Source organism: Rhipicephalus microplus, chromosome 3, assembly GCF_043290135.1.
Source record: "Rhipicephalus microplus isolate Deutch F79 chromosome 3, USDA_Rmic, whole genome shotgun sequence".
In the NCBI taxonomy this organism is placed as follows: domain Eukaryota; kingdom Metazoa; phylum Arthropoda; class Arachnida; order Ixodida; family Ixodidae; genus Rhipicephalus; species Rhipicephalus microplus.
In genome coordinates this window covers 5,155,754-5,169,326 of record NC_134702.1, presented here as the reverse complement: position 1 = coordinate 5,169,326, position 13,573 = coordinate 5,155,754, and the positions used below count along the sequence as shown (strand labels likewise).

The window sequence follows — 13,573 nt, the reverse complement described above, 5'->3', positions numbered from 1 at the left end:
GGAAGCAGTCACTTTATAACAATGTCAAACTCAAAAGGTGCCGAGCCTGGGCGCATGTTGCTTTGGAGCTCGAAGCACGTCACTTAACGCATCCAATGGGGTCCCTGTTTCCATGCTCTCTTTCTGAACAATGAGCAGTGCAACGAGTAAAGTAGTTTAATCTGCTATTGCTGCTAAAAAAACTGCATGAGTAGAGGATCGAGGCTGCTGATGTCTGAATGCTGCTGCACTTAATTTACTATAAATACAACTGTTGAATCCTGCATGTATGTATAGTATATGAGATGAAAAGTAATGTTGCTAGAATGACAAAAAGTCGAGCTAGTGGGTAAGTATTCGTCATGAAAGAATTTATGGCATGCAAACAAGAACACAAGGAAAGAGAACAAGAAAAAAAGAAAAGCCAGGTCTGTGCGAAACGCGCAGCTCAGTCACGGCGAAAGCTGGTAGAGCGGCTGTTCAGAGCCTTTTCTTAAGTCTTTTTGGGTAATTGCTGCCACTTGCTGGGTAACCACTACTTCATAAATAATCATAATGTTCGTGTAGCATTCACTATGCTATCCTTCGTCATTTTTCGGAGAAGCGTGGTATCTGCTGCACACTTGCTAAAAATTTTGTGCAATTTTTTATGCTGCGACTGACGATGATAAAGAATTATGCCTGAAGTGGATAGGCACCACAGTTAATAAGTGATCAAGAACAATTTTTCGAATGGCTTGGAGCATTGGACGACCCACTCGTTGCACAATTCACATTGTTTGACACCTGGTTGTTCTTTTGATGTTCTAAAATGCTTTATTACTCATATTAACGCAATTTATTTCTTGACATCAAGTCTGCCTAAGCCAGTTTAGGAACAAGTTCGAAGAACAGGCGTAGCTCAGCGGTAGAATACTGGGCTGGAACGCAGCAGACCTGGGTTCAAATCCCATTGTCTCCTTGGTGTTTTTTATTTACAGATTTTTTCTACTTCTTGCGATACTGGTTACGGACACCAGCGGCAACGGTGGCGAACAACCACAGCGCCACGGGTGACTTGTGTTCAGATCTCATAACAGCTTTCACTGTAAAATGAGTTTACGTTGTACTTGGAACTGCTATAGGGAACCGAAGCTCAAGCTTGCGGAGCGACGACAACGCCGTGCCTGGCTCTGGCGAAGAGCTCTGGAAAACTTGAGGATAGGCGCGGGAGAGGGCGCAGGCGGGTCAGTGTGTTTCGCTGAAGTGGGAGCATGTGCGAAACGCGCAGAACATGTTCTACAGTCGGTGCAGGGAACTTCAGCACCGTGCCGTCAGCTTGGCGTGCCAAAACGAGACGCTCGCTGTGCGAAGTTGCCTTTCCGCGATGGAAGAAGCGGTCCCACAGATGCATCGGTGAAATACGAAGTATTGTGTTGTGGGCTGCCACAACAATGCAGACAACACCAAGAGATGCTCTGAATGTGTAAAGCTGTATCAGTTCCCCAGCAAGTCACAGCCGGTGAACACAGCCGCATTCGCGAAAAATAGAGCAAGCATGACACGAGAGCCAAAAAGGGAAAAAAAAAAAAAAAAAAAAAAAATCGAGGCGAGCATTTCAGTTTGACTCGCTGTGGTTAAATCTCAGCTTGCTGCTTCGCGGTGAAGTCAGCGGGTCATGCTCCCGTGGCACGGAAGACATGACTCTAAAGCTTCTCGGACATTTTAATGCCACGACCGTATAACTTGAGTTCTTATTTATTTCTTAGCATGCCTCAAATGTTTGCACATGACAGTACACGGCTGCTACTGCTAGATAACACATTAAAACAACAATTATGCGGTTTTCATAAACGTCAACGCAGCACATGGATAGAGTTTGCAGCTTCATGTCGGCAGAATGGAACTTACCTCGAGGCATACGTCGTACACGGTATTGTCACGAACCTGAGAAATGCATTTCGCAGTGACTCAGGCGTCCCTGTCTTCTTCCGTCGTCTGCTCCACATCATAAACTTGACCAATGAGCTTTACTTCTTTTGTTAGATTCGCTTCTCGGAAGAGCTTGTCCAGCTGAGAGATCTATCAAGTCGCACTGCAGGCGGCACATTGTGAGGTGACTCAAACACACAGCGCGCTCTCTGCACGAGCACGTAAGCGAGCAGCAGTGCGTTGGCGGGATGGGAGAACGGGCGATATACATCCCCGATTTCTACTTTTCTACCCGAGATGGCGCTGCCTGTCCAGAGAAGCAGCGCCACCATGCGATGTTTTGACTTCCTATAGACGATTTTCCGCAGTGATGAACGGGCGCTGCCACGTTTGAACACGTGACATAATGGCCTTCTCCTTTTCACTTCTTCACTGTTGTCGATGGCTATGGAGTTGAAGGCCAGCAAAGCGGGTGCAGCGCATAGTCTGCGCCGCCCGTTTCTTTTATTTTTTCGTTTTTTTTCTCTTCGGCACTGTGCCGGGTCGCCTTATGGCGAACAGAAATTAAGTGCTTTTTTTCTTCTTCAATAATCACTACCAGCACCATTTCTCACCATAGGCTGCAGGGCAACATTGACCACACGCCAGCCACATCATGACCCCACCGCCGAGAAAAAGGCTGTGGTGCTTTTATGCGGTGGCGCCATCTAGTTTTGCATAGACAGACTAGCTACAGAAAACGGTCTATAGCACATTACGAGAAAAAAAAAACCGGCTGAGTTTACTTATGAAGCAGTGCACAGAGAGAAGGCACAAAACGAACTAAAGAGACGACACTGCTTCATAAGTAAACATGAACCATCACTAACTTGCCCAACTTTCAACTATAATAAAGACACAGTTGAGCAGACCAACAAATGAGGACAGACTGCTCTGTTATTTTTTGTTGGTCTGCTCGGCTGTTTCTTCTTTCCCGTAATGCGCTATACCAGTTCGTTGTTTTAGTCCCTTCTCTTTTATCTATGTTTGCATGCCTCAGGTCCTTTCATAAGCTATTGCCTCAAAAACATTAAGTATTTATTTGGCGCACATATGCGAGAGGAAGCTTCAGTGGGGATACTGCTGTGCATATCATAAAATTTGCTCCAGAGAGGGGCAACTAGGAGAGCTAATGAACCTAGCTATTAGTATACCAAGAATTGGTATCAAATATAAAAAGAACATGCAAACATGCCCAGCTGTTGATAAGAATGTACACTTTATCTGTAACTCTGACGTCTAAGAGCTCAAAAAAGAGAGAGAGATAACCATTTACATCATGCAGAACAAAGATGTACAGTTCATCCAACAAGAAACAGCTCCCTTTCTAGCACCTCTCAACAGGACCTCCCAAGGCGCTTGTGGACGCATCTTCTTTTCCCCCGTCCCATTGGTTTCACCAAAACGGGCACCTGAAATTACAAAATGACAATACTCTTGAAACCAAAAGCTTCAAAAAGCACAGGATCTTTCATTTTTTGAAATTATATTATGGTGTACATAAACAAGATAGAATGAATCGTGGGGCCCATCTTTTTGTTAAACACCATGCAATGAAGCCAACAAATGACTGTAGATACAAACTGCTGCTGATAAAAACAGGTATCTGCTGGCTTAAGTAGATGACATAGATAAGAACATTTACACACAAGTCATCTCCGGCGAAACCATTTTATTAGTTATAGAGTTGAAGCCGTTTATAACAAACCTCCATGTAACCAATTTCTCGATGTAACGAAGTTTTCCTATTCCCTGCCATTGCTCCATAGAAGCACACGTATTTGCGACCTCTATGAAACAAAGTAACAGCAAGAGACAACCTTGATATAACAAATTTTCAACACAGACAATCTAAATATTTTGGCCCAGATTTTGTAATTTTGACAGAAGCATGCATCTTGCGAAGTTGCCCCGCCACCGCCGAATCACGAAGTGGCGATGGTGCTTCCGTAGCCCCGGCAACTCCCAGGCAAAAGCGAGCGCTCGTTATTGTGCCCGGGTGTGCGCGAAGCGGGCGGGCGAGCCTGCGCTTCACGAGTTGAAATTTCCGCCTCGCACTCGCGTGCTTTTACCCGCTCGTAAAAGTTGCGATGCGTGGGGGCATGTTATCAATTTGGTGTTGTTACTGAACATCGTGGTGACAGCCAGAACCCATGGAGACTATCCGTGTAGTTGCTGCCGTAATAATACTAATTCAATTTTTTTTACTGCTAAGAAAATGTTTTGGGTGAGCTCTGCCTTCAGTTCCCCTTTTGTTAAATCTGTACGTGTATATTTTGTGAATTTTCGTACTGAATCTGCATATAGCAAAATCCACTTTATAAGAAATTTTTTCTGGGAATTTGTCAATTTAGTTATCTCGAGGTCTAAGTGTAGTGTGCCAAGTTCTTTGCTAGTGGTGGCTCTGCTTGAAAAATATTAGTATGAACCAACATCCACCTTTCGCACTATTTGGGTAAGATTCACTTGACATCATTTTGTGTTGTGCTGAAATGACTTACAATCACAACAATTGAACCCTGGCACTACAGCGCAAGAATCACCGCATCAGTGCCCCTTTGAATTTAAGATTTGCAGGCACATGTATGGCATAGCAATGGTTTGGCAGATATCTGTCTCGAGACAAGCAAATTGCAAAGTCAGTGAATTCTGGTCACACCCCGCCGCGGTGGTCTAGTGGTGGTCTAGTGGCTGCTGACCTGCAGGCCGCGGCATCGAATCCCAGCTGCAGCGGCTGTATTTTCGATGGATGCGAAAATGCTGTAGGCCCATGTGCTCAGATTTGAATGTGTGTTAAAGAACCCCAGGTGGTCCAAATTTCCGAAGCCCTACACTACGGCGTCTCTCACAATAATATGGTGGTTTTGGAACGTTAAACCCCACTTATCAATAAGTCAATCGTGAGTTCTGTTCACAGCGTTCTGAACTTGTGCAGAGGTGTGCAGTACACCATCACAGTTGGGCGAGTGACGTAAAATGTTTGCCCATCTGGTGGCGGTTCATCCTAGATGAAAATTTGTCTAAGGCTATATGTATTTAGTGCAATGTTTAGAAACAATGTAATACCATTTATGGCAGAAAATTCTGAGGATCTCTTACACTACCCACAAGACAACCTGAAGGAGAAAGCGTTTGTAGTAATGCATTAGAAAATGTAACGTCACGTCAGCACCTGACGCCCATTTGGATTGTCACATCTCATTTTGCGCTAGTTGAGCCACCTCTGGCGTAACATACCTCTTCGGCTTAGCACACAATCTTTGGCAGAACACCTTTCATTGTGCACCCTTTTTCGTTACTCCATAACCCTCAGCAGGCTAAGTCACACATATGCCACCTCACATTTTTTTCCTAACGATATTTTCAAGTGTATGAATTGCACATTTGTTTAAGACGTAATCCTACTTTTTGCAGCTTTTGTGGAAACCATGATGTGTAAAACATACGTCTGTAAAAGACGCATCCGCTTTAAACTCTGTCAACATGACAAAACACGACGATGCACACACAGTACATTCACTGGAAAATGTATACTAACACATGGCACTGAATATCTGTACGGAGCAATATAACACTTAAGGCCGACTGTCTAAGGCACAGAGAACCAATATTTATCCCACTAGATTCAAAATCACATTCTTCGGTGCAGGGTCAAAAGTTTGTCTACCTCAGTTGGTAGCATCACTAGGTTGCCATTGTTGGCCTCTGTGCAACTCTTACGTGTTGTTATAAGTACCTTGAAACACATCATTGGCATTGCCCCTATACAACTTTACAAGGCTTAGCAGGTACACAGTAACGATTGTGCTGCACGGTTAGTGCAGTTAACACCAACACATACAAAATGTAAATGGCGACCGAAAGACTATTGCTGAACTGCAGCGATGCCTCACATGAAAAGTGATGATGACAACAAAGTGGTACCTTAGTTTTTCAAACTGGTATTGTGGGCACTACAATGTCACAATGAAACATAGTACCCTTCCTTACCTATTGCCTCAGTTCCTTGCATGATGGTCATGGCTATTATTGAGGCCATAATTTCCATGCTTGAACAGTAAACAGCCGACATCTAGACCACACCTGCTTCAATTCGGTATCTATCCTTTTATGAATGCCCTTGTGCCCAGTTTTTAATGTACCCGCAAATAAATTATGGACATATTGGTCTCACAGAATCGCATTAAATTTTGCACATGCAAGATGCGCCATTGTACAAGACTCACAAGCAAAAATATAAAAAAAAAGATGCTTCTTATACTCCGGAACATACGGCATGCAAATGCTGCAAAGATGAAGAGTTTCGCAGCTCATGTGCCTTGAGCCACGCACGAAAGGTCATGTGATTTTGTTTTGCGGCATTCCATATCAGTGCCAGCTTTTAACTTAAGCACACCTTCTCGTAAAACTTTGCCTTCACCTAATGAGCTACAGCCCTACATCCGCAGCAAACCAGATGAAAAGGCCCGATTTTTCTCAACAGTAGAATGGTAATGCAGATGTGATAGCAAAACATAATGTGTGCAGTGTTTTACTGTAAAATCAACAAATAACACTAGAGTTTGTCCCAGGTAGATAATTATTTAATCTTTCTGCAATTTGACACTGTTTAGACACACTGCTTTAAATACCTGATATAATATATGCCTGTGAAATGCATTCTGACAGCTCACAAGGTTGATGCCAAAGCCTTATGAAAAAATCGTCATGAAAAATTCGTATTTAGTAATACTCAGATCTAGGCTGCCTGCTTAAAGAGAGCATCTGTGATTCACTGACCATCCAATATAGCACTGGCACAAATTTTCGTGAGATGTCGCCTGCTTTATCAAAAGTTCCACTTGTTCAGGAACATCTAAAGTCTCATCTGGTGCAAAATCTCGCCCTGAAACAAAAGAAAAGACAGAATACTGTTGGATGACCGCGAATGCTGATGCTGTGTGCACTACCATGCTCAGCATGACAGCAAGTACAGTAGACTCTCGATAATTAACTCTGATAATTCATACTTAGATTAATGATAGATTAATGACATAAGAGCTCTCAGAGAATGCTTTATCGATCTAAATCAATTCATCGTTTCACTTCAGTGTCTCTTTAGGTGTCAGGTAAAGCATTCAATTAACCTCTTCAAATTTTGGTTTGCACAGCAAAGTGTAACTTGGCTCTTCAGATACACTTCACATAAAACAGACAAGATGTTTTCATGCTAAGAAATGTCATGCAGTATCTTCATACAAAGATTTAACCACTTCAGTTAATGTCACTTCTAAAGGTAAGGTGAGGACTTACCTGTAAGCTTATCTCGCACCCTGTTAATTATGGCCAAAGCCTTTTTGTTCAGAGCCTCTGGCTGGCCTCCTTCACTATCTGGTTAAAACAAAAAAAAGTGGGGGACCACACAAGAATTGACATTTGGGTGAGTGGCTACTGGTTGAACATCTTGGTGACACAGCTTTCCCAAAACCACCTCACCTTGGAGCTTTTCGGTTGTGAACATGCACGTTACGCTATTCTTCCCACCATGATTCATACTGCATGCTCGGCAATTGCTGCATGCGAGTTCTCTTGCAGACTCTGTGATGTTATTGAAAAACCATTTGTGGTGTTCTTAATCTAGAGTTCGGCAATTGCTGCATGTGAGTTTTCTTGCAGACTCTGTGATGTTATCGAAAAACCATTTGCGGTGTTCTTAATCTAGAGCAAAAACTTCCTTAAAGTCATAATGCATTGTGCATACTTCCCTCCAAGAGCTAGCTCCTGCACTATAGTATACACTTGAGTAACACCACCGTAGTCGTGTTGGAAACACCAGCCCTGCAAAACTCACTTGCATAATTCCGAGTTCCAACAATTTTAGATACGATCGCCCGAAAGATGGGCCACTGGTGCACTAGCCACCTTAGTTCGAAAGCGAGCACACACGAGACAATTTCCAAATGCACATTTCACAGCTCGCCTGAATCTCACTACAGACATGAGCACGAATCTCGGCTAAAATTGCACCAACACCGTGAAGCACTGTTTGGTGAGTACGAATTACTATGGGGTCAGTGACTGGACGCTTGTTTGGCAGCAGCACGGGGGTCTTCTTGCAGCGCGTGAGATCGGCATTTTCAGTAGGTGTTTGTATCCTCAGAGTACACTCCGCATCGATGGATGTGTTCTCTTGCTCCAAAGAAAATTTTCCTGAGTGTCCGTTGCTTTAGCTCTGGCTCTGCAGAGAAGTGTCATGCTAGACTGTAAAGTTCGTCATCTCAACACAGCTGCTCGCTTATTTGCTCAAGTCGAGCTCAGAGACTATGAAGGAAGTGAGGGCTTCAAATCGCCAATCTTTGTGCTGTTTCTCCTCATTAAATGACCGGACTGTATCGTTCTTGTAGTCGTCGTAAGCAGATTGCAAATACTAGTGCTATCGAGATGCGAGAAATGTTGGAGAGAGCACGACATGTCTATGTCAACGCAGCTCGTGCAAAGTTCACATATGTGAGCAGTAGCAGCACTCTTAAAATGCTGTCCTTTGCATTGCATGGGTCCTTGAAACGTCCGCCGAAGCTTTATGTTGATGGCAACTAGGCCTTGTTGCTGCTCGTGAGGAAAAACTCTAACAAAAATTTTTACATGTGGTCTACTCCCACGAGCAAGCATATGCCGCCTTCAGTTTTTTGGTCCAGAAATGCTACCGTATTGGCGATGCCCTTATTTTGTTCGAACAGCTTGTGTAAAAAGATGTTTGTCGCTGGCATTTACCTCAGCTGCTGACAAATGAACGGAACTTCTATGGTCTTTATGTCATGTTTGAAATAATTGAATTGATTCATTACCATCCCATTGGCAATGTTCAATCATTTTCTGGCGCTCTGCTAGCTCCTCCAAGTGCAACTTTATTTCTTTCAATAGTGCGCCCTGATGGTAAGCTCAGTTTCTTAATATATCACCTCTAATGAAGTGCGTTGACTACCATTGTCAAATAATTCTCGGATCTCGAGTCGATTTCGCTGAGCATCCATGCATGGAAAGTCTGTAGTAGTGTCTCTAGTATGTGGAGATGCTATCACCCCCGTGAAGTCGTTAGCGTCTCGTGGCACAAACGTGCTTACTGAATAGGCCGCATTGATGTTTAACAAGCTCCAAGTAGTAGGTGGCGCAGTGCGTGCGCGAGCTCACCATCTTCATCATTGTGGTTAGCACAGTAGCGCCAGCAGTGACGCTTGACGGTGACGCTAGGTAGCCACACAGAAAATCTTGTAGAGGGTCTTTTGGCACGTGATGACTGGCGTGAATGATCGTCTTCTGAGAGGGTCCTGCAAAATGCGGTGACTGCGAGTCGTGTTCCGTGGGTCCCTAGCGGTGAGTCAGACATCAGCGATGCTGCCTTTGCGTTACCTTGTATTTGTTATGTTGATTCAGAGTATTAGAATATTGTATAAGGTTGGTCTAGTGTGTTGATGACTAGTCATGTATTTGATTTGGCTGATGATATCGTCGATGTAATAGTAGTTCAATAAATATTTTTACTGTTTTGGTTTGACCACGTTTGCTGTATCTATTCACTCCGAGAGCGCCATCAGTTCGAGACCACACACTGGCTGTTCAACGACGTGCGCACAGCTGCTGCTTCCCAACACATCATGGTTCCCTTTGAGGAGATGGCTCATAATTATTATTTTTTAAGTACGTTGATGAGTTTAGTATGAGAGCCATGTAGTTCGCATCTGGGTAGAGCAAAGCCCAGAGCATGTGGATTGTAGGACAAGCCCGAAGGGAGAGTTTGAGCTGGGTGTCTCAGTCGCCGCCGATGTATTTGCTAGCAGTACTGGATATCGTACCACGCGGTCATTTCGCCTGAAGCTCTCTTTTCTTTGACCTACTGCACCGTTCTGTCGAAAGTGTTTTGAGTGCACGTAGTAGGTGTGCTATAACCTGCAGCTGGATGTGTTCTGTGCATCGTCTTGACCGCTGGCCAGGATTGTGGTCCAAACGTCGGGTGAAGGGAATGCCTGGGACCTTTGCAACTATCTGCAGTCCGGCGTCCTTGTCACTGCCGGCCGCAACAACAAGACATGCCGGCGCAAGTGACACTTTCTCACGCGGACGACCATGTTGCCATTGCTGGATCAGTACCGAGGTGATGTCTTCGAGCCAGACAGTACAGTGTTGTCAACCAGCGGCGGTGTTGTGCCACACGGACATTCTTCACGGACATGTGTTATCTTTCGTTAGAGCTTGTGTAGCTTTGTCAAGTGGTCTTTTTTTTCATGGGTATGGTTAGAATTAAAGTTGGAGGGATGTGAGGATGCTATTACCCCCTGTAATGTCGTTTGTGCTTCGTGGTGCACACGTGTTTTGCGGAAAGGCCATAGTTAGGGTTGACAGCTGCTCAGCAGTAGGTGGCACAGTGCTCGCGAGAATTCACCATCATAATCATCATCATGGCTAGCGCGGCAATGCCAGCAGCGATGCCTGGCAGTGGGGCTGGGTGGCGGCACATGAGACATGACATGAGTGACTATCTTTGGTGTGTGGCGGCTGGTGCGAATAGTCGTCTCATGAGAGGGTCCCATGGGGTATTGCCTTACGTTATGTTTGTCGTTATGTTGATTGGGTGTATTGAAATATTGTATAAAGTTGTGTTTTAGCGTATCACTAGCGACGTTTTTGACTCGGCTGATAATATCATCAATGTAAAAGTAATTAAATAAATGTACACGATCTTTTGGCTTGCCCAAGTGCATCTAATGTCTTCGTGTGTTCCGAGAGCTAAGCTAAGGCACCTTGCTTTGTTCGATCACTGCTTTAAAATGTATTCTGGGTTACAAACTATGGTCACATGTTTCAATTTACATATATGACAAGCTACATGTCGACGACAATCCTTAGCGTGATACCCTTTGACTGTGCACTTGAAGCATTCTGCCGGCCTTGGCTAGGCGATTCTTCTTCTCTTGCAAGCTCACGTCAGAAGCATATGACTCTGTCGTGTGCGCTGAAGAAAGGCGAAAGGAGTAAATACCTTTTTGATTCATTGCATGGCTGATCAAAGCAGAAATCAAATGTCGCTGATTCATAAGAGACTAAAAAGGTCTCGCGAGCCCCCACCTCCATGCGGATGTAATCGAGTAGCTTCTGCAGTTCCACCTCCAATGATGCGAGCACCTCGACGTTTTTTTGTGGCTTTGTTATCTGAAATATTCCACCAAGACAATTCTTGACATTGGTTTTGTGAGGACCTCTATGAGTATGGAGACATTGAAGGGCCCCAGACACCTGAACGCCTTGAGTCCTCTGATGCTGATGTGGACGGTGTCCAATAGGTTGCACAACAAAGCCACATCGGTGGAAGACTTTACTAGCTCATGAAGTATTACTGCTTGATGATCTTCTTGTTCCCAAATCGATTGGTTAAAGGTGCGACAGCATCTCCGTAGGAGCCCTTTATGGCTTGAATGCCGTCGATGGCCTTTGCAGAGTGTCAGAAGGTCCTTCAAACAGTAGAACCTTTCGATATTTGACAGACTCGGGTTTTCAAGAATGGAGTGCTTAAACATGTCCCAGAAAGACTACCCCTGTGCAGGCCTTCCATTGAAGTGAAGCAAGCTCTCACAATTAGGGAGACGAGAGCCGGTAAGCCCGTGTCTCACCTGACCTCCAAGGGCAGACTTCCTGCAGTGGCGATACTTTCTTGACGTCGTTAGGTGGAGCACTGTCGGCAATCCTTGACGCTGACGCCTTGAGCTCATCCAAATGATGACAAAGCAACAACATCGAGCAGCAGCATTGTCATCATATTCTGCCATGAAGACATATTATTCTGTAACTTGATCATCCGTGAGGTGTCCATTGAGCGCCCACAGACCGTCGTTGCATGCCTTTGGCCTGTTGTGTACAATTTCATGAGGCTAAATTGTTCAATTTCATGAGTTGACATGCTTCTCTCGTAGACACGTGAACAGAGCTCACTGAGTCATTCGCTTGCCTTTGATAAGCTCCTTCGTAATGGGTGAAGCCCTTTTGCCGGGTCACTTGGATTGCGGAATCCCAGGTTCCTCAGCACCATACAATGTGGAATTAAGGTGCCTTCACCGATAGTGTATAGCAAAAACAGAGGGTTTAATAATCCAACGAGATAAACGCATTCATGCTAGGCCAACGTTCCATGTGGCACATCTTGCGTGAGTTCTCCTCTTGTGCCCACACCTCTATGTCTTCTTTTTTTCAAATACACATTCAACAATATTCAACAACTAGTAATCATCAGCATCCACATTGTTATTAAAGAGGCCATGAACCACCCCCATCACATTTGGTGTGAAAAACACCTTGGTATGGGTCGGATGTCGCCCAGGAATACATAGGCGAAAAAGATTTTTGAACAGCTACTGCGGGATTACAGAGTAGCAAGCCAGCAATATATAAACGCTGGCAAAAATCTGTTTTTCCAAATAAACAGTCTCTCTCTCTCTACAGCAGGACCAGAGATACAGTGATCACAATATTAGGTTGACACATTCCCTCTCAATCAGCTTCATTCCACAGGGGAGGGCTCCTTCCTCCCTTTAGGGCAGTGCTGCTGCTGGCAACTCATAGTTCCAGTTGGCTACTTCTCGCTGCACTGTAGTAGCTGTAGCTGTGCGATCTGGCGTAGAATTCTACTCGAGAGAACTTCATGGCATTTCAAACGCGCTTGAGTGAAGCCACCATAAGCTGCCATTTTGTACCGGAAGAGAGCGCGCGACCACTTGTTTGCTGTTGGCACGCCAGCATTTTTTTCTTTAGTTTGAAACATTGACTGCCTATAGTGCTGTAAACTGCTAAAGCTGACTAGGAAGGTCTTCAAGGGAGACCTTTCGCAAGAAGGTATGCCAAAATCATACCAAACTTCGCTCATTTCACTAGAAAATAAGCAGTGAAGTATGATTGAGAATAGCCCGCATATTAGTCAGCTCCCCTACAAAAAGAACTTGAAGGGCAAGCTAAGCGTAAACCTCATATGTTGGAAATATAGCTTGCTATACTGCAGGCTTTCTCAGTCTGCCTCTACTATGGCAAATCTCCGGTGCGATGTGCCACTGGTGTGGCATCAACAGCACTGGCGTTGCATAAATCAGCGAATATGCTCACGTTTCCTCACAAGAGCAGATGCCATGATGCATGCGCTCATTACGAGCTATTTTATTCGAAAACCCAGTAGCCCTGTTGTAGTGCCATACACAGTGATCCCACTGGGCAATGCCGATATAGAGCAATTTTCGGAGCAGTCAAAGTTTAGTTTTGGAGCACTTTGGAGCAGTAAAATTTTAGTTTTGGAGTATTTTGAAGCAGGTGATCTTGCAATTAGGAGAACTTTGGAGCAGTAAAATTTTAGTTTTGGAGCATTTTGGAACAGGTAATCTACCTATTAGAAGCACTTTACAGCAGTAAAATTTTAGTTTTGGAGCAGGTAATCTTACTATTAGGAGCACTATGGCATAGGTATATATTCATAATGGAGCACTTCGGATATTAAATAGACGCTGACCTATAACAAAGGATCTCTTTAGATTTAAAAAGGCTTCGAGAACTTTCACGTTCTTTTCAGCGTCTCAGGTTTACTAATTAGAGAGAAAAAATCGGTAATACATTTATTTATAAATTATTTCTGAAT

The 13,573-nt window shown here is 44.2% G+C and overlaps 1 protein-coding gene across 2 annotated transcripts in view; it reads right to left on the bottom strand.

Moving 5' to 3' along the window:
- Positions 1-3,131: 3,131 nt before the first annotated feature.
- Positions 3,132-13,573, bottom strand: part of mTor (serine/threonine-protein kinase Tor) — a 278,630-nt gene continuing 268,188 nt past the window's right edge. For both annotated transcript variants that reach the window (XM_075888782.1, XM_037433800.2), the window contains exons 53-55: positions 7,222-7,299; positions 6,709-6,814; positions 3,132-3,341 (exon numbers count right to left, since the gene is read on the bottom strand). In XM_075888782.1, coding sequence (XP_075744897.1) covers positions 3,326-3,341; positions 6,709-6,814; positions 7,222-7,299 — 200 coding nt within the window. In that variant the 3' untranslated portion in view covers positions 3,132-3,325. The remainder of the gene's footprint in view (positions 3,342-6,708; positions 6,815-7,221; positions 7,300-13,573) is intronic.